The sequence below is a fragment of the Atractosteus spatula genome, chromosome 26, assembly GCF_055471065.1.
Source record: "Atractosteus spatula isolate fAtrSpa1 chromosome 26, fAtrSpa1.hap1, whole genome shotgun sequence".
Taxonomy (NCBI): domain Eukaryota; kingdom Metazoa; phylum Chordata; class Actinopteri; order Semionotiformes; family Lepisosteidae; genus Atractosteus; species Atractosteus spatula.
This window is the reverse complement of record NC_142731.1, coordinates 4,971,577-4,992,900: the sequence shown is the minus strand read 5'-3', so window position 1 is coordinate 4,992,900 and position 21,324 is coordinate 4,971,577. Positions and strand designations below refer to the sequence as shown.

The 21,324-nt window shown below is 43.1% G+C and overlaps 2 protein-coding genes across 4 annotated transcripts; both read left to right on the top strand.

The window, feature by feature from the left end:
- Positions 1–1,203: 1,203 nt before the first annotated feature.
- LOC148814661 (coenzyme Q-binding protein COQ10 homolog, mitochondrial) lies at positions 1,204–6,268 on the top strand. 2 transcript variants are annotated; one of them, XM_088906336.1, is made up of 5 exons: positions 1,204–1,348; positions 3,617–3,772; positions 4,544–4,736; positions 5,212–5,313; positions 5,686–6,268. In XM_088906336.1, the coding sequence occupies exons 1-5, from the start codon at positions 1,245–1,247 to the stop codon at positions 5,857–5,859; spliced, it is 729 nt and encodes a 242-aa protein (XP_088762462.1). In that variant the 5' UTR covers positions 1,204–1,244; the 3' UTR covers positions 5,860–6,268. The 2 variants fall into 2 exon arrangements, with proteins under 2 accessions (XP_088762462.1, XP_088762463.1); XM_088906337.1 differs by lacking the exon at positions 5,212–5,313.
- A 5,513-nt stretch (positions 6,269–11,781) lies between these two features.
- On the top strand, positions 11,782–21,153 carry mlx (MAX dimerization protein MLX). 2 transcript variants are annotated; one of them, XM_088906544.1, is made up of 8 exons: positions 11,782–11,896; positions 14,100–14,139; positions 14,867–14,956; positions 15,714–15,823; positions 16,630–16,732; positions 16,935–17,034; positions 17,732–17,933; positions 18,553–21,153. In XM_088906544.1, exons 1-8 carry the CDS (start codon positions 11,855–11,857, stop codon positions 18,607–18,609), a joined length of 744 nt encoding a protein of 247 aa, XP_088762670.1. In that variant the 5' UTR covers positions 11,782–11,854; the 3' UTR covers positions 18,610–21,153. The 2 variants fall into 2 exon arrangements, with proteins under 2 accessions (XP_088762670.1, XP_088762669.1); XM_088906543.1 differs by having other exon boundaries at positions 15,675–15,823.
- The last annotated feature ends 171 nt before the right edge of the window (positions 21,154–21,324 follow it).

Genomic DNA, 21,324 nt, shown 5'->3' with positions numbered 1-21,324 from the left:
AATAGCCATAAAGTCTGCACAACATTAAAATCGGTACTTTTCGAAGTTTGCATCTTATTACAAAGGCACAGGCGCTTTCAAAGGTCCAACAGTTAGAGACCTTGCAAGGAGCAATTAAGTATTGTCTCGGGAAAATTTAAATTGGTTAAATTGTTGTCACCTTGCTAAATATGTAAAGCGGAGCGTCAGCGGTTGAGGAATGCAGTTGCGTGACCTGAGTTTGGAATGTGGAGTGTTCTGGAAATTCCCATGTTCTGCTCGCCGGATCTTTCAGGCTTAAAGGTGCTGACCTTTTAAGAAAAAGGTCACAGCACAGCCTTTCTATCAATAGGTAGAGCGTCGGTGACGTCATATGACGATTATGTAACGTAATCTGTAGCGCCCGGCCGGGTCTGGTCATCTGCAGGCGGGCTCTAATTGGCTTGTGTATTGCCTCGTGTCCTCTTGAGAAAGCGCCCTGTTTATACTGCGCCCTGGAGCTGACATACTGTTTACCGTTCTCATTTTCTAAAGGCTGGACAAAGCCAAGGCTGGCAAAGATCAGACATGTGCTATCTGTAACTTTGCCAAAAAGGCTATCTGATTAATTTAATTCTATACAGTGTATAAAAGTGCAATAGGGTATTATTTATTATTTCAATTAATGTATATATCCTGTCCTCTGTTTTAGTAATTTTGTCTAAATGAGTCACTAGGTTTCCGCCCTGCTACTTGTCCTTTGTTTTTAAATCGTTTTTCATCCCAACATGTAAATACCCATGCAGAGATGTCGATCTGATTTTCGGATGTTTTTTGTTCGTGTCGGATAAATATATCGACAGTCCTCCTTCCAGTATGGGATTGGGGAAGTAAAATTATGAACCTAATTGATTGAGTCCTTCTAATGAATTGTGAAAATTAATATTTAAAACGGTAGTAACCATTGCTCATTGTGTAAAAGTGTAAAGAGTTTGCAATTAAATGCCTATATTTTGCACGCGGTCATGGATCTTGGGTTGCAGTCGTGAAGAATTGTTTACTAAATTAGCTAGTCCTTAGATTATCGACCAGAGTTTGCTGTACAGGTAGTTTGTGGAAACGGCGACGTCATCCACTCTGGATCAAAGAGGACTGCCTTCTCCGTTTGACGTCATCACACTCCACGAGTCACTTCCCATATATGGGAATACGCCGGACTTGAGCGGACTTCAAGCTGCAGGTACAGAAGGAGCAAGAAGCTGGAAGTTTTACTGCCGTTTAGAAATATGCCGAGCAAAGCTGCACCTCTTTTGCTGAAAGCCCTGGTGGAATTATTGGAGGCACCTTCTTCCACAGTGCTTAAAAGAAACCCAGCCAGGAATAACATCAGGTAGGGACTTTGAATTTCATAGGTGCTTTTAACTTGCGGATAGGATTCAGTAGGTCTCAATGATGGACCAAAATATTACTGTATTACGTGTTTGTGAATATGACAAAAAATGAACTTTTCGAAAGCTGTCATTGCTTTCGCAACACCTGCTCATCGGTCTGACCACTGAAGCTCATTGAACTTGGACAAACCGTGCAATTATTGCATGATCTGCAGGATATAAGGGCAGCCGGCAAATCTTGTAAATTGATATTAGGTCATGTCGTATAGGCGGTGTTTGGATAAGCAGAAAAGCAGTGCAGTTTCCTGCACAGAGGAAACGGAATAAGCGATAGTGTTTTTGTAGCTTGTTCCAGTAAACGCTTATCTGTGATACATTAAAGGAGGGTATAGAGGGTATAGTTCCCATCCAGTTGCTGAGGGGTCACAAGAAGGCTATGCAAGAAAACCTGGGGGAAAAATTAGTGTGTGTTCTTCTTTACCCTTAAACAATGAGGAAATTTATTATTAAATGTATTTATCAGCATGGCATTAGGATGGGAAAGTATCGATAACTGTGGGAAAACACGTTTCTCCTTTGTTAAACGTGTCCGAATGAATAGGCGCTGCTCCGAGCTATCGTTAAGGTTATTCTGTGTTCTCAAGTCCCCGTTAATCGGACGGTATTTTACTTTGACCGACACTCTCCGGCCACGGTACAGGTGTGAAATGGTGCTGCCAACAGCAGAATGCGATAAGAACAAACCCGTAATATATAAATCCAGAGGTAACCTAGGAAAAAATAACGATTCATAAAAATATAGTAAAAGGCGTTTCTTCCTGCTTTTTAGCACCGGAATGTCTGTCACAAGACTCGGTGGGGCCCCGGTTCGGGGATTTTCCCTGTGAAGACCAAGGTTACTGCCTTAAGGCAAATTAGAAAGGGGGTTCTCTATTCTAAGCGCTTTAATTTTGAAAGCACATTTTGGAAACCAAGTCTGATATTGTTCTGTACCCTGGATGCTCACATATCTCTTACCCAATTTAAATTAGAGTTTTCATTTTTGAAAAATTAAAGTATCGTGTAATGGCGCATTACACTGGCAGGTTTTCAGAAGTTAAATCGAATTTGAGAGGGTTTAATTTGAAGCAGTTTCCATATTCTTTAATAATGTGGCGTCTCAGAGGAAGTGCAGAGACTCCTGTTACTTTATAGGAGGAGTTAACGTCGTTTGGAATCAGAATTTACTACTGAGATACAGTAGATCGAAACGATTCGTGCAATTGTTAGACACCCGCACCCCCCAGTAAATAGCCTACAATTAATATAACAGAGAATTTGTGTTATTGTAATTGTTACACGTATGAGATGTGAGGCTTGAATATTTTTCTGCCCGCTTAACGTGGAAGGTCCCAACGTGTGTCGTGAGATTGTGACACTCTGGAGTTTTGAAATTTCACGACCAGCTCTTGCTTGAACCTCAGATAAGAATGGAGTGGAAGGGGTAGGTAGGGACAGGTGATAACTGTGCTGATTAAACCATGTGTCTTTTTTTCTCAGCAAGATGTTGGAAGATGTAGGGTCAACAATGACTGTTTTAGTAACAATAATAAATTATATTAGAAGCCAACAAAGGACAGTCAACGATAAATATCCTGTCATGTTTCTTTGGAAATTGTCTTATCTTTTTCAGTGAATATTATTCATTAACCAAAATTATTTCTGCCTCCGTCCATTGTTGGTTTGCTGCTCATGTTAGTCAGTTGGCTATTCTGAAAGCACAAGGCAGCAGGTGGGACTGAGAGCGCCTATCTGCTGTCCCTCTGGACAGGACACTAGTGATTCTCGTCCATCATCATCTCAAGGTAGACTTGAAACACTGCTCAGCTGCCACAGTAATCGCTGCTGTTGGAAAGTAACCATATTCGGCTGAGCCAGGCTGGGTCTCCACTCCAGGGTGCTTCAGTACCCTTGCTGGCTATGCTGTAGCACCACCTCTTTAATTATTGAACAGTGAGGGACTCCTGATAGCTGGTGCGGTAATCCCACAGCTCTGCTTAGAAACAGCGGGGAACAAAGTGTGGGATTGGGATTCAGACAGCTGGTGCACGTGGAGGTATTGATGGAGGAGCTGGGCAGTGTGTTCACTCCGTAGACCCATCTGATACAGCTGCCGAAACCTGGTGATGCTGTTGGCATTGGTGACGCTGCACTTGAATTCTCCATTCCCCTGGAATAAGCCCTCGCACCGTGTCCTGACATTGCAATTCCTTTCCATCCTTCCACAGGCACCTGGGCTCCTGTGGCATCCTGGCCAGCTGCCATGCTAAGCTGCCCCTCCCCTCGGGGGGCGTGGCGGGTAGCCCACCCTGCAGGACCTTCCTGAACCTGGCCGCTCCCCTGTTGGCCCGCCGGATAGAGTACTCCGAGTCCCGGCTGCTGCGGTAGGTCCTCCTGAACTATGCAAAGAAGCCGGAAGAGCTCTATATAGAAAACATGTGAGCAGGGCTGGCAGAGAGCACAGTAGCTCCAGCTTCAGGGACAGGGTGTCCAAGCCCAGGAGACATCAGTTTGCATCAGTGGGCAGGAAGCGAAGGGCAAACGCTTCCTTGGGCTCTCAGTTCTTCTGGAGATCAAAGCCCAGGAGTTATCTGTGTTCTCCTTGAGGAAGTGTGTCCTTGTGTGCCGAAGCAAAACTTTTTATTTTGTGTGATTGCCGGTTGCTGGCAGAAGAAACATTCAGATTTGTTTTTGGTTCTTTGTTGGTATTTTTTCACATGAAAGGAAGTGAAGGTTCATGTTAAGTTCCTCTCCCCTGGCCATATGAAACAGGCTGTCCATGGCAGAGTGTTGTTCTTAAAATCGGCTAGTTTCTTGGAATGATATGACCCCTGCATCCTCTTTATCTGAGGTTGTTCTGTTCTGCTGGAAGTCCCCAGAGGTTAAAATCTTTGCTTGTTGAACAAAATTGCTCAGTGTCCATGAGAGTGCTTGTTATGTTTGGGTCTGCTCCAAGTGAGGCTCAGAATAGAAGCCATGTGCTTGCAACTAATGTTATTATTTGCAGCGGAGTTGTGTTTCTTAGCAAAACCATATTTTGTGGTATTTGTAGTGCAAAGGAAAGGCTTAGTGGGAAATTGTTCAATCGGCTTTTTGTGTAACTGTGAAGCATGTCCAAGCTAAGGTGCCCTCTGATTTTCCCTTGCTTTGTGCAGATATACCCCCGAGCAGATGTACAATCTGGTGGCCCGCGTGGACCAGTACCAGCAGTTTGTGCCCTGGTGCAAGAGTTCAAAGGTCATTAATAGGCACAATGGAAGCCTAAGAGCGCAATTGGAGATCGGCTTCCCCCCACTGATGGAGAGATACACCTCTGAAGTCATGTTCGTTCCCAACCATCAAATCAGGGTGAGCTTCCACTCCCTCTCTAAAAAACTCTCGCCCGACAACATCCAAAAGACAGTTTTTTAAAACTGTACAGTGCTGCCAGCTTTTTCCCCTGAAAACTGCCCTACGAAAGGCTGTAGTAATTGGCAGGAAATTGCCCTCGGAAGAGTTTGCACAAAAGAAAGCGCACAAAATCAAAGACATACATATGGGAAAGGTTGAATCAGAACTCATTTCCTGCTAAATGTAAAGCTAACAGTAGTAGATGAGATTGCAGAGAGCCTTGACTCTCTGTAACCATTATTCCTGTTGCATAACAACCATTTGGTGCACTTAAATAGCGCCATTAGTTAAACAGGCTGACAGAGCTTGCCTGGGGTATGCAATTAAAGCCCTTTTCTGCGCCAGTATTTCCTGGGAGTTTGACTGTGAATGGTGTGAACATTGTGCCCCCCTGCTTGCAGCCAGCAGTGATAGGGCCGTGTTTGTGTTGCAGGCCGTGTGCACAGACGGCTCTCTCTTCAGTCACCTGGAGACAGTGTGGCGATTTTTCCCAGGTGCCTCCAGTCAACCAGACACCTGCAATGTGGAGTTTTCTGTAAGTGCTCAAGCTCTAATATAGTAGCATGGTGGTTGGCATTGCTGCCTCGAAGCGCTGGGGCCCTGGGTTCAGTTCCAGACCTGGGGTGCTGTCTGTGTGGAGTTTGTATGTTCTTACTGTATTTGTGGGAGTTTCTCCCCACAGTCCAAAGACATACTGTTAGGTTAAATAGCCCTGGTGTGAGCGTGTGTGCCTGTATGTGCCCTGCAATGGACTTGTGTCCTGTCCAGGGTGTATTCTGCCTTGCGCCCGTTGCTTGCTGGGATAGGTTTTGACCCTGTGTTGGATAAAGAGGTTAGAAAATGGATGGATGGCATGTATAACCGATGAGCTTCTTCTTTTTTGTTTCTCCCCTCTCTTCACTTCAAGGTGTTGTTTGAGTTCAAGTCGCTGCTGCATTCCCAGCTGGCCACTGTGTTTTTTGAGGACGTGGTGAAGCAGATGGTCAGCGCCTTCGAGGGCCAGGCCGCCAAACTGTACGGCCCTCAGGTCGCAGTTCGGGACAAGGAGGAGAAGGAGGGCTTGAGACGGATGTCGGTGTGACCTCTGACCCCCTCCAGCAGGACTGCCCCCTGCCGACCTTCCCAGAAACACACTGTGCTGAAGATCCGGTCTTCAGTTTCAATTTGTCCACTTTTTCTGTTGGACATCTACTGCATAACCTGTCACAGACCTCATTTTCCAATTATCTAATGTGCTACTTATTTATTTCTTTAGGTGTTTAATTTATTATTCAAAACGTATACATATGTATATATGATTTCTTAAAAATGGTTTTATGATGAAAACCAGAGACACCCTGTTTTTTTATCTTATTTATATGAATGATTTTTAAAGCCTGGCTAAAAATCTGTCTGTATGTGTTTGCAATGTGCAATACAAGTGGGATGTTTTTTTTTCAGTTGCTAAAAATGTATATCTCCATTTTTTTATTTTGAGATGTTTATTCAAATAAAATGAAATATATGCTTTTTAAGTGCATTACTTTTTTTTGCTGTTGTTGGTTTACTACAGTTAAAACCATAGTTGTCCATTTTTTCGTGTTGAACAAACATTCCATTAAAACCCAGTGAGTAGATTGGGAATTCCAGTGTCTCAGACACCACTGTTCACTAACTCTGATACCACATACAGTATTATCTGAGATCATCAGGAGATGCTGAATTAGCAGCAACTCGTACCAACAGCAACATCTTTATTATATTGGAAACATGTATTGTTCAAATCATTCTGAGATATTTTGAAATAAAATCTCATTCCCCAGACAAAATGCACTTTTTTTTGTAAGTGCTCTGGTTTCTTTGAGGTCAAAACCTTGATCCCAGTTTTGTCGGGACATTCCTATTTTGGATGTTATGTCTGATGATCTGGAACAAGTAAAGGTTTATTCCATGCTGAAAAGAGAAGAAAAGAAACACAAAGTTTCAGCTTTGGAGCCTTATTTGGATGTGAAGAAGACTCCAGAGCCGAAACATTGAGTCTCTTTTCAGCATGGAATAAACCTTTACTTGTTCCTTTGCAGCCTACGCATGCTGACGCAGCCCCCTACTTAAACTACTGTCTAATGCTCTTACAAGTATAGAACTTGATTTTGTCCTTATCTAATTTTTGTGTCCATTTGTGTCCAGCTACTTTCCAAGGCAGGGAGGAGTTCTCTGCAAGTACAGAATGTCCATAACCCCTTAAACGTCAGCAGCTATAACATCTTGCAACTCACAACTGGCAGCCCACTGAAGCTCAGCAGGTGTGAGCCTGGATGGGAGACCTTCTGGGAACAACTAAGGTTTCTGCTGGGAGAGGTGTTAGTGGGGCCAGTAGGGGGCACTCACCCTGCAGTCTGTATGGGTCCTAATGCCCCAGCATTGTGATGGGGACACTATACCGTAAAAAAAATAGGTGCCATCCTTTGAATGGAATGTAGAGGTGGTGTGTGGGGAGCGTACTGGTGAATTTGGCCTGCTGTTGCATCATCCAGGTGGGGCTACACACTGGTGGTGGTGGTAGAGGGGAGTCCCCATTACCTGTAAACCAGCTCTTTGAGTGGAGTGTCCAGAAAAACACTATATAAATGTAAAGAATTATTATAAAATGCAAAATGACATAACACCCCAGTAAAGTATAGTCATCTGATTTGTTTAAACACGTATTATACCATGGGAGTGCTGATCAATCTTAAGAGAAGCCTGCACAGTCTAGAACTCTGGAAGCTCCACGCAGGGGCGAACTGCATTTCATCACATGAGCTACTGGCTGAAAAGAAACCCAAGAAGCCCTTGATTATGCAAAGCCCCTGCCGCTCGGCAGCAACAGCAGCCGTTTCCAGCCCCAGCCGGAGCTGATGGTGACGTGTCTGAAGACTTTGGACTGCTCCCTCCCTATCTCAGAGATTCCCTGTCAACCAGGTGCAAACCCATGTGCCACATGCCCCAGTGAGGGCTATCATAGATCACAGGACGTATTTACAGCACGGCCTTATGATATGATTAAAACAGACATGCTAGCAGCTTAGAGAACAGAGATCCCCATTACATAGACTTACATCAAAACTTTATTATTTAATCACAGGAAACGAAGCATTGAAATCAGTTATCACTACTGCAATCAGTGCTAATACCAGTAATGATCATCATAGTTTAAATAGAAAAAAACATTAATAATCATAATAATCCTGTGATTTAACCATTATTGTTATACCTTCAGGTTTATGACCAAAAATGTGATAATTTATTCAGAAATACATGAAATACATGAATCCTAACATCATTCAAGAATCACCACTACCCATCACATCACTGAGCAAGACTTGCAGAGCCTGTGGGAAAGCTGGCAAAGCTAGCTGGTACAAAAGACTTGAACACTGGTCATTTTTAGCACTAGCATGATTGGCAACAGGACACTAGGACTGTAATTCATCATGAAACAAATAAATGGACAAGTAAGCAAATTAAATGCAACACATTCCCAATGTCTGTGTGTCTTGTGAAATATGTCAGAAAACCAAAGCACTTTTGTCACTTGGACTTCAGCCTGCTTCTAGCTGATCTTAATTTTACAGACTCTTCCTAGCTGAATCCTGATATTTCACACCTGAAAACCACTGCAGGATGACCCGGCAGTTACCAGAAGTTTATCTTATAATCTCGATGATCACAGATTTAGGAAATATTTCATAGACCAAAACTGGCTGTCCTGCCTGCCCTCACACGAACCCTTCCAGATTAACCAGTTGGATTAATGCCCCATTTGCTGCTGGTGACCATTGCTGTGCTCCAGCACTGATACCCCCTGAAGCTCTATTTATACACATGGTGCAGGGCACGAGCGTTACTGATCTGCCTGGGACGATACAGCGAGTCTCCCAGCTCTCACATGCTTCTGGGGGCTCAGATAACAGAAATCTATCCCGAAGCAAGAGTCCTGCCAGGGGAACTGCAGTCACACCCGAGACACACTCTCCTATATAAAATGACTGTGGCACTCTGTGGTAAGGGCAGAGTGAGGTGCAGTAACAATAAATCATGCTAAAATGCCGTAAATAATAGAAATGTATTGTAAGGAATGTACATCTATGTCAGAGCAAAGAAAAGCCCCTGGTATAAGCATGTTAATAACATGGGAGATTGCAAAAACACTGTCCAGATGTTATCCGTGTTAACAGGGCATGCGTCATCATTATCATCCTGTACTGTACATAACCAGTCATGGCCAGCAGAGTGGCTTGGTGGTTGATGTGACAGTAGATGTACATCTCCAGGGTTCGATTCTGACTTTATGCACCTGTCTGTGTGAAGTGTGCATGTTCTTCCTCATGCTCCCTTTTGAGTTTGCCATGAGTAATCCAGGTACTCCCAATAAAATCCGGGAACGGCCTTGATGTTGCTACTGTAAATTGGTGCTCGATGCTGGGGAGGTCTCAGGACTGAAAGTGAGACTGTGATTAGTGATGTCTTCTCCCAGGTCTCCTGACACAGCTCTTTTGCGCAGTGGGCCTGGAGCACCCCTATGGGCTGTAGAGAGCAGGGACTCAGAGGTGAGACAGTAACAGCAGTAAGCAATTACTGCTTACACTGCAGCTAGCATTTCTATTGGTCCACTATCTGTCGGTGGTGCTTCTATTAACAGGAGGCCTGCTGTGATACCATAACATTGAAAGGGAGAAGCCACTGGTCTGAAAATCTCAGTTGTACAGACAATTAGAAGAATGTGTCAATGATCTGGGTCTTCTGTAAAGACGATGAACATTGGACTTGAAAATATTGCATTTTTTTGTAGCGCGGGGGAGAGTTAGAGTGTCCTGGGAAAGGAAACTCTGACCGCTTCTCAAGAGAACATATCTCCCTCTCTTTTCTAAACACTGCAATCCAGATAGCCTTTGATATAATCCACACTCAATTTAAAATGGTAACAGAGCTGCGCTTTAACTTTGTAGTCCTTCCAAAAAGAGCATAAGTATAGCGTAGTATAGGGTAGTGATAAGTATAAGCTGTCTTTAAGCAGTGGGTGTCAGGTTTCAAAAGCAATGATGTGTTAAAACTGTTGAGTGGCGCAGGCAGTGCGGTGGTAGATTAGAGATCAGGGTGAATTATATTTAGCCTGACTTTGTGGGTATGAGCCTGTGTCTTGTCCCATGTGCCAACTGTGATGGAGACACTCCCAGCAGCGGCGCAAGCTCAGGTGCTGCTGGGATAGTGTTGGCATTTCTCAGCCCAGGTTCTCTTGAGCTGTCTGACGCCGGGATGAGTGTCCAGTGATGAATAGCTGTATGTATGTATGTATGTATGTATGTATGTTGGAGAAGCATGTCCAGATGTCTCGTTTTTTCCCAACCAGATGTCTTTAAGAACCAAGTCCCCAAAATAATTTTAGACTGGTAGGGAATGTCAGCAAAAATAATGTCTTATTCAATTTAATAATATTAAGCCTATCAACCCTTATCACTTCATAGAGAAAATTTATTTAAGACGATGTTAGAACTGACTTTTGTTGGGTGGATCCTGAAATGTGATTGAATTGACCAGGAGTACATGAAATTCAGTGGTGCTCTTTTTCTCTTTTATGCAAAAATGTAATTTTAATTTTGTCCAAGCAGCATTTTGCCATTCCTGTTGAAAGTCTTCTTACAATATGTGTTATTTACTGTGTTTGAAGTATCGCCATTAGAAAGTGTTCGCCTGTGCAGTTCTGTGATACTTTAGGAATTCCCTGTACAGGCGACATGGAGAACGGAAGTCATTTTCATGGAGGTTCTTATCTAAACTGGGAGCAGTCTGGAAAAATGTCTTATCTTACATCAACCCCTGCCTTCAGAAGCAGCGGTTTCGATGCTCTTTCAAGCAGCAGGTCTGGTCTGATTTCCGCTGGCTCCTGACCTCAGTGTATTCATCTTGATTAGTAGCTATTATCTCTCACGGCACCAAGAAACATCCCTACCAACAGATACAGAGATGGAGAAGTGTGCTTGGAGTAGCCAGCAGCCCAACACATGCACATATTTCACGTGCCTGTCCTGAGGCACTGGGAGGAGGGAAAAAGCCGAGAAGATCGTTGTGAATTCCCTGAAAGCCAGACAAACTTGAGAAACTTTAATGAGCCTGGTTGGGAGACCCCCACTTTTTTGGTGGTTGGGTTGAACTTAATTTTCATAGCCTGTTGATAGCATCATTCATATTTAAAGGAGAAAGCATCAGTGTACTGTTGAGAAACATTGTGGTCTCCATTACCCAGAAAAGCTTACTGTCCACAGGTCTCAGCACAACATCTCCGATACAGGAATGTGGGAGGGGGGTGGGCGATCTATTATTATTAATTAATTATTATTACTTAAGAGTCAGTGTCTTATTGTTAGTCTTATTGCCTCGACTTTTACCATAGGAAAGTTCTGCTGCTCTCTTCTGGTGAAAGGTAGACACTGCAGAAACAAAACTCAAACCTCACTCACACAAGTAGACTTGAAAAATTAAAAACGCGCCTAATTAATTTTTCGTTTAGTTTTTAAAAAAAAATATATATATATATAGGGTATTTTTCTTAAAAGTCCATTCCCAGGACAGAATATCCATTACTACACATGTACTTCGTCACATGCATTAGCATGTGTAGGCTGCAAAGGAAAAAGTAAAGGTTTATTCCCTGCGGAGAAGAGAAGTAAGGAAAAACAACGTTTCGGCTGCGGAGCCAATCTATGAACTGGCTTCATCACTCTGCTCTCCTCCCCACTGAGAGCTGGTGTGTGGGGAGTGTACTGGCGCACTATGGCTGCCGTCGCATCATCCAGTCGGGGCTGCACACTGGTGGTGGTGGAGGGGATCCCCATTACCTGTATAACGCTTTGAGTGGAGTGTCCAGAAAAGCACTATATAAGTGTAAGCAATTATTATTAATTATTATAATTATTCTTCGGGTGTGGCCCCACAGCCGAAACGTTGCGTTTCCTTCTCTTTCCAGCAGGGAATCAACCTCTTACTTGTTCATTACGACACTCGCCCACTAGAGGGCGACCTTGTTCTCCTTCCCGTGATGCTCCGGCGTGGTTTCCAAGATGACGGAGCCCAGTACTTCACCGGAGGACCCGTGGAGCAAAGTAAGCGAAACAATTTCTTCCTCGATACACGTGAAAGCAACACAAGAATATTTTGAAGATTTCCCCCCGCCACGTCTAGAAAGGCAGCGACAGCTAACGTAGCGCTGTCTGTAGCGTTCAGACACCGCCCTGGCCGGGGAAAAAAATACGATCAAGGGTTTTTTTTTCTCCGTTACGCTACTTGTTATTGTTATGAAACATAACTTTCGTTTTTGACGTCTTCTGGTTTCTTACGTATTCATCTTTAATGCATGCATGTTCTACTTGTATTAATTTTTCGGAGCACTTTCTAGAAGAACTCAGTCCGCAGTCCTTATTCTAAACGCGCCACTGATGTTAAACCTGTGCAGAAGTTACTTGGATCGATGCACTGTACGTTAAGGACTAGGGATCAATAATAATGATTTGCTAAGTAGACGTTGTTGTCCGGAGCAAATGGGACACAAACGGGAAAAAAAAAAATAGATGTTTTCTTTTTGTTTGCGACGCCGGAAGCTATAGGCTTTTGGAGAAGAAGCCAGCTGGTTTCCTTTAATGGGCGATCTTAAAAATGCACGCTTTTGAAACCTAAACGCGACTCGAATCTCTCTTAGGCAATGGCCGCATGTTAAGAAAAATACAGAAGGATTTTTCACCACTATGAAAAGCTACCTGTTATAATTGTCTTTTGCTGTTTCCCGTTTTAGAGGGTATAGTTCATAGTGTGTGACTTTGGGTCGAGTTGAGTTTATGTCCCGAATTTGGAATTGTAGTAGTGAGGTTGTTTACACGCACAATCTCCTGATACCAGTACAGTAGACGTGTTCAGTATCCATGGGCACACACGGAGGTTTGAAGGTACTCTGCTGCATTTCCCTATTTTTCACTTAATATAAATACTGGTTTGTCCGAGCGATTACCCTTTGTCACTGGAAATTAAACATTCAGTTTCCGATCTATAAATAGAACAAGACCAGCCAACAGTGGCTAAGTGATGATCAGTAGACATAAAGTGAATATAAAAAAAAATAGGTTCGAATTGCGAGGTATGTATATAGCGCACAATTCAAGCTAATCCCTAAAGGTGTAATATGCTACGCGGGGATATCCCACACAAATATTGCATTGAAGTTTAATAGCATTGTAAAAGTTTAAAGAAAACATTGGTGGGAGTAAACACGCCCCGCCCTTGGCTACTTCCTTGCGTTTCAATTGGCTGTTGGCATGAGCTCATTTGCATGGGGTCGTAGGATTCTGGGATACTGGGGTTGTGGCACAATTCCGCTTTCTGGTTTCGCCCTGGCGATTGATGGTGCCGGAAAATCCTTTTGTTTAAGAAAAATATTAAGTATAAAGTAACAATATCTGGGATGCAAAATTAAAGATGTTATTTTCTAGGTTTACAAATCGGCCGCTGTCTTAAACGGCGTTTGTAAGGTTCACCCTTCATTTTTCAAGATGAATGAATTATTCTAGTCTTTTTTTATCATTACTTTGTGGTTTAACTGATATCTCGACGTTGTAGTCATTTACTGGGAGCACAGCTCAGTATTTGGGAACTTATGCTTCATGAATAGTTTTGAGAAACAATATTTCTGTATGGTACCGTATATAATTTGCATTAAAAATACAAGAAAATAACGAGAGAAAATATAATTGAGGTCTATTCGGTGTCTTCTAGCAATAGCGAAAATGAAATGACAATTTTTTAAATGATTAAAAAGCATTCTGTTTCTGATTGTGAAACACCAAGCACAGCTGAACATATCACCCGTGGAGATGACAGAAGAGGTAGTGATTTTTTTCTCTCGGTGTGGATGAGATTAGAAACCAATTTTTGCTTAACTCTTTATTTTTTCAGCAGTTTTGTAATCCTTACAGATACTTCTATTTAAAAATTCAAAAAAGAAGTATGTATGAGGTATATACAAGGTAGAATGTTCCTTTCTACTTTGACGTAGATTAATATGTGTAGATCAGCCGCCGAAAAATCCCATATAAATGTATAGTTGAGTTTGCAACATCAATTGTGAAAAGACCAAGGGGGGTGGATACTTTCTAAAGGAACTGCAGCATTATGTATCTAAAACTCCTGCTCTACATTTTCCTCTGCAGAGGCTGACACAGCATGTCAATGGAAAAGACAGCTGCTTGGTCAAATTGCCCCACGCAGGCTGGTTATTAAAATCTCTCGTTTTGTTTCCTTTTCACTTTTTCTCTGCAGCAGCCGGATCCCACCTTCGCTGACAATGGACTCGACCCCTGTAAGTACTCTTGCTGCCTGTCATCTCAAGGTTGGTGGTGGTTGTGTTGTCAGGAGCCCTGCCGTCTCTGTGCCAGAGCAGAAACCTGCCTGCCCGCAGATCTCTCGGGAAGCCAGTGGAGACACGGAATCCGAGGAATGGGTAGGATGGTGGCAGAATCCGTAGGGAAGAGGGGGCAGGGTCTGACTGGGTGCTCTGTGAACTTTTCTGGAGGTCTTTTGTATTTTTGAAGTTGGTCAGACAGTTACAAAACTGGAACCGGTAAAGGTTTATCCCATGCTGAAAGGAAAAGAAGAGAGGTGGAGTTTTGGCTGTGGAGCCTTCCTCGGGTGTCCAGAAGGCATCCGAAGACACCTCCTGCCTTCTGACATTCGAGTTCGAGTGGGTGGCTTGCCGCGCATGCTGATGTAGCTACCTACTCGAACAGTTCCAAAATTGTATGTTTTTTTTCTTTTGTCTCTTTCTCTGTTAGCCCAAACAACTGAAATCTATTTTAAAACGATCCATCTTGAGATGCATGATGTGTGACAGTTGTGCCTGAGCGTTGGACATTTTGAAAACAAACCCTTATGCTTAGAAATATGCAGTGGAGCGTTGCTGTTTTCGTTGTGGAAGGTGTTTTTCGGGTGTGTCTTCAGTGAGTTTTAAGTTCCATCACCCTTTAACTGGGCTACGTGCTGCAGCTCAGTCGTGTTCACAAGGAAGTGACCTATTTTATTTTTTTCAGCTTTCTTTTCGGACAGTGCAAGGATTGGGAGTGTTGTTTCCAGAGCTAACAGCATTGGTTCCACAAGTGCCTCCTCTGTCCCAAACACAGGTAAACCTCACGTTCTCTCAGAGAAAGCATCTTTATTTAAGCTGGAAGGCAAAATCCAAAGCCCTAACTCGGCCAGGTGTATTGTGTTAATTGGGTTCCTGGTGCGGGTGTCGTGGTGGGGCAGTGGTTAGCGTTGCTGCCTCGCAGTGCCCGTCCAGGGTGTATCCTGCCTCGTGCTTGGATAGGCTCCGGCTCCCCCACGACCCTGAATGGGATTTAGAGGTTAGAAACGGGTGAATGCAGGGTTTCTTGGTTCAGTCCTGACACAGGAAAGGCCTCAGTCTCTCTGAGCTGGGCTGAAAAGGTTTGCCCGTGTACCTCTGGAAGCTGTGACCTGCTTTTTTTAAAAAAAAATTGTTGCGGAGGTTTTCAGCTGCCAAAACACAAAGTACATTGGTGCTGAAATGTAGTGTTCTGGGTACTGGGATCTCATTTCAATGACGATGACAGCGCATTTTAAGGGACTATCAGCTAAAGTTGAATGAAAAGTACGGTGCAATTATGAAAACGATTAAATTAAATTTAAAAAGTTCTAATTGTTAATTAGAGCATTTTATAATTGGATAGATTTCTCCATGGTAATGTTTTTTTTCACCTGGCCTTGGAAAGCTGTCATATTTTATCCTGTGTGTTTTGTTTTCCTGTGGGATGGCAGTGTGCCTACCGACAGGGCTCTCATCCCATTATTCCTCTTCCTGCGTCTGTGTTCTCCCTGTAGCTGATTGCATGACAGACAATGATTGTTCTCCAACTGCAGATGACGAGGACAGCGACTACAGACACGAAGCCTCCTACAAGGAGTCCTACAAAGACCGGAGGAGGCAGGCCCACACACAGGCGGAGCAGAAAAGGAGAGACGCCATCAAGGTAGTGCAAAGTGCAGTGGAGGCAGAAAATGGCAACATGTTGAAAAGCCTTCTCAGTTCTTATGTGATGATGTGGAGGCTGTGGACAGGGAATGATCAGGGTAACTGGCCCTGGTGTCAGGTGCTGATCCAGATCGATAGAGAGATCTTGTTTGCTAATGATAACAGATGGCACCCGTAACCACAGTTGGACCAGTTATGGTTTGCAAAAGCACTGGTGGTAAAATCAGACCCAGTAGCTTCGTGAATGGGATCTGATGCAGGGATGGCTACGAAAGGCATTATTTAAATTTTGCATTCTTTGATTGTAGTAGAATGAATCAAATTAGTCTGCCAAGTGTAAAGCACATCTGATTCCAAGCAGTGTAAAACAGTTATGCCTTTCTCCAGATATTTTTTTTTTAGCAGGAATGTGGTTCATTGGGAGGGAGAGTAAATGCATTGGTTTTTGTGTAATTGCATGTTGTGGCCTGACTTCTAATAATGCAATTAATAGACCTTTTCCATATATAACTGAAGAGTTGCGATTATAAAATGTTATAATTGAAGAATATTGATGCGATTAAGTCTAACAATTAAACGCATGGACATGTGTGAAGATTTCCTATTCGTCACAATGTGAAGTTCTTTTCATTCATCAACATCTAAACTAATCGATGCACAGCAGCATGAAACATTCATCACCTAAGATGAGCACCAACCTGAGTAAAATAAAAATAATGATGTACTCTGATTGTCGTCTCTTTGTTTCGGATGTGTTTGTCACTGTTAAAGATCTGTTTTTTCTCCTCTGTTCTTCACACACAGAAAGGCTATGATGATTTGCAGTCCATAGTCCCGACTTGCCAGCAACAGTCTGATTTTCCCATAGGATCGCAGAAAATGAGCAAGGCAACCGTGCTGCAGAAGAGTAAGCACAAGAAATGGGAATTTTCCTCACGGCACTCTTCCAGTCTCTGGGAGCTTGCTTTAAGCCATTTTATTTACAAATTGAATGCACAGTCTTTCTAGAAGATGGATTTTATTCTCTTACTGCATTTAACTGATTAGGTATGATAGTGCCATTCCTGCCTCCAGCCTGTGACTGTCTTGCTTGTGTCTGCTCTCTACAGCAATCGACTACATCCAATTCCTGCACAAGGAGAAGAAAAAGCAGGAAGAGGAAGTGACCACGCTCAGGAAGGAAGTGATGGCGCTGAAGATCATGAAATCGTAAGCCTGCTTGTTCGACAGATTGAAGTCATCCAGAGCACTGGGAACAGAGATGGGGTGCGGTCTTGGACTGGGGCTTTTTCTCAGCTCACAGTAGCAGCTCCTGTAAATTCCCAGGTATCTGCAGGTTTGCCCCCCCCCTCCAGTCAGTGCTTGGCCCCCTGCGCATGGTGGGTAGGTCAGAGGGGGTCTTTCTGCACCTCCTCAATCTTTCATTGCGGATATGCAGTCTTCTCTCGGGGCTAAAAGGAGCACTTGATGAATCCATATTGGGTGGGCTTCTAATGCAAAGAAAAACAAGATACAATTAGAAAATAATTTCAGACTTAGTAGTAACATTTGCTTCTCTACCAGTTTTACCTTAAATTTAATTAGTTAAGGTAATTAGTTTATTTTTCCTTGGGTAGTGCTTGCTGAATGCAGATTTAGTATTTTCTTGTCCCCGGGAACAGAACGGATGCTTACTTGTGTTTCAGTGGTTCATGACTTTAGTAACAGCTTAGAAATCAAGAGCAGCATTGCGGGTAGGAGTTGGAGGACAATGCATCGCTCTGTCGGTTGATGTCTGTGCTGTAGATGCTGGAGGGGAACTCGCAGGGTGGAAAATGGCGATTGGCCTGGCAGTGCGCGTTTGAAGAGGAGGCGAGCGTGGTTCTCGTCCCCTTGTCTTTTGCTGATCTCTGTCTTCCCGGCTCAGGAATTATGAGCAGATCGTGAAGGCTCACCAAAACAACCCCCAGCAGGGCGACGAGCAGGTGTCGGACCAGGTGAAATTCAGCATATTCCAGAGCATCATGGACTCCCTCTTCCAGTCGTTCAATGCCTCCATCTCGGTGTCCAGCTTCCAGGAGCTGTCCGCTTGCGTCTTCAGCTGGATCGAGGAGCACTGCAAGCCCCAGGTAAGGGGACTGATGGGGACGAGCCGGGAACACAACGATACACCGCTGCACAAGGCAGGGTCCCACTGCACCCTAAGCCCATCCTCCAGGACCGCACTTCTGTGACGTAGAGCAGGTGTGGACTTGGGGTGCATGAGCATGCGAGGTGCACCGTTATAAAAAGTATCTTGTGACGCCCTTGCACGACTCTACTCGTTGATTACGGCTTGCGGTCTAAAGGTAAACTGTGCAGTACCTCTCTCTGTCTATTCAAAGCTTTGCACTGTTAAATACTTTCTTTCCATCTACAAAATACACCGCAGGTAAACAAATATTCATCAGTCAAAATGTGGTGATCAGTTAATGAAATAATAGCTTTAACTTTACACTTTACACTTTGTACCTGGAAAACATGAAAATATGAACCTAAAGTGACTTCATGAAACTGTTCATTTTTACATAAAATATTAAGTAATTGAAGTGTTCATCATGTACAGTGGAGTTTAGTTACAGATCTGGAATGCAGCTAGCAGGTTTCCTTCATCTGTAATTGTCTTTCACACCAGACCCCTGGGTTATGGAAGAGCTCTGAAGATAACATGACTCATTTTCTCCGTCTCGGCTTCCCCCCCCCCCTCAGACCCTCCGTGATTCTGTGGTGGACGTCCTCCAGCACCTGAACACTCAGTTATACTGACTGAGCACCGTCTGGCTCCCACGGAGCACCGCAGCTCGCTGGCTCTGCACGGCGACCTGACCCTCGGATCCACCCGGGCAAGTTAAAAACACACAGCTGTGGAAAAACATACCCCCCCGTCATGGAGATGTCAAACACCTTCTCTTGTTGTTGTTACTGCCTTAAAGGAAGCTTTGTCTTGGAGTTATCCCTATTTATTTGATCTTTTCCTCTTTACTAAATATTTCTCTTTGGAGCTCCAGGCTCTATAATGTTTAGCACTAAATAAAAGGATCTGGCTTGCTTGTTTATAAATTCTAACCATGGCTTCAGTGTTAATTTGTAGTGACTCTATGCCTCTACTGTAGTCAGTTATCTTTATCTTGGCTACAGGTAAATCTGAACTCAGAAATTGTCCAAATGACTGGTCAATAATTTTTTTAAGAAAAGCATTCTGGTTTGCACAAGTTTGTGTATTCTTGTTTGTGAACTTTTTTATTAGCTTTTTTTTTAAATGAGTGTTGTTTCACAGGCTGTTTCAATGTAGCTTTTATAAATGGAAGCTGTTTTGTTTCCTCCCAGGATGTCTGCCAAATACCAGTGTTTTGCAAATGTAAATCCGTTTGTTAAAGCACCAGTTACTTTAGCAGATACTGGGCATAATATGTAAATATGTTGTATATAGAAATACACGGTAATCTGTGCAGCACTGTGGACCAGTGGTCGGGCTGTGGTTCTTCACACCAGAGGATCATGGGTAGTGGTTACAAGTGCTCCCTGAGCACTCCTGAGTAATGTACTTTACCGGCTAGATATTGTCAATTAGAATTTCTTCTCTGTTGACCTATCTTATTAAATTAAAATGAGGTAGTTAGGGTGAGGGCCTTGTTACCAGGTGGTTCCTGGTTCACGTTCCTTTCTTGTATCAGTCCTTGATCTTGGGGTGAGGTGATCGCTTACATGATCTACTATGAAAAACTAAAGTGTCTCTTCTTTCTCTCTTATTTCAGCTTCATTTCTCCCCTTATTTTGCGTGAACTTCAAAATGAGTTTGGTATTTGTTGTATTTTTGGAATATTGACAGAAATTGTTCAAAAAACAGAATAGGTGCATCTAAATACCTGTTGTGAGTGGCTTTCTTGCAACGATCGTGTTGCATGTCACCCTGGTTTAGATAAAACTATCTGCTATAAACAGAAACTAGTTTGAATGCATCACTCCCTGCAGAAGTGTGAAGCCTAGGAGAATGCAGATGAACTGGATCGTCGGTGTTTCTCTGTGCCAATCTGGTGTGCCAGCTCAGATTGGCACATGCCGTTTGGCATGAAGTGAAGATCTGCCAGATACACTCCAGGCTTCAAATGAGTAGCTGGATAGTTCATGCTTAGAAGATATTTAGCAGCAGACATGGGTTCAAACGCATTAGCAAACATAGTTTAAATGTTTTTTGATTTTGTATTTCCCCATGTTAATTGAGGTAAAAGTTATCGATCAGGCTTAACAACCTCCATCCTTTCAATTTAATCAAACCTGTTCTCTTTCAGTTCTGATCTGCTGCCAGCAGAGATCATGGAGGTCCTGAATAGGTACCTATCTCTCCTCCAGACCAACCCCAAAAAAGGCTTGGGACAATGCGTGTTGAGTGGTGGGAGGAGCCTAGGAAAGAACCGGGAACCCCCTAATAACAACGTCCTTTACTTTAAACACTGAAATAACAGATGTGCTGATAAAAAAACTTAATCTGTTTTCGGATGTCTGTCGCGCGCATGCAACACGGTACTGCTGTTTTTCATTTGGGATTTCTGAATGTCAAAAAGAAAGGCATTACAAAATAAGAAAAGAAAAAATTCTTAGTGTTTCATATCTCATTTTGCTGTATGCACCGTGTAACAAAGTAAGCATTCGTCTTTTTCTATGTGTACTGTACGCTAGGACATTAAATGTCAACTCCTACATCTGGGGTAGAAGTTCTGTGTTTTACACATGATTATAAGGCTTGCTTGTTGGTCTCTTATGTAGTGTACAGAAAACTTTTTGTACAGTATATTGACAGCACTGAAGAGTGGGGAATTTTAGTCTAATTTATAAACTTTATATCAAATGAGCTGAGACTCTGGGCTTTCTTGGTCTCTTGGAATATATACCAGTATTTGAGTGTGACAGATGAATGAATTGTAGTATTATTCAGTTCACTATGGAATTGTAGGATAAATGTAGACTCCCCCCCTGATTTTCAATAGTCTGGGGGAGAAGGGTGATGAAATATGAGTTGTCATAGTATTTGTATCAGTGATGATTCCTGCTTCAACTTTTTCAGTGTAAACGTGAGTTAAGTGTGTGTTAGTAATGCAGTAGTTCTTAAGGGAGCACTAGGAAAGGTTACATTCGAGAGGCCTGTGGCCTGGCTGGTAGTTGGTACTTATTTGATCTGAGGATCTCATCCAGCTGTGTCTTGAATGCCTTTATTTTCTAGTTAATTCAGAAGCTAAAACTGAGTTTAGAATTCCTGTACTATCATATAGATTTGTTTTGTAAAACTAATTTCTATTAAAGCTGTTTTCATCTAGTAATGGTCTAATTTCAGCCACAGTACTCTAGGGCATCTTTTTGTTTGCCTCTAGCATCTTCTCAACAGGGGTTCTGGACTGGAGCTGCCTACCAGTTGTATTAATTCCAGGTCCCGATTAAACTTATTCTGTAGTCCTTGTGTGTCTGTGCTCCCTTCGCTCTAGGGTA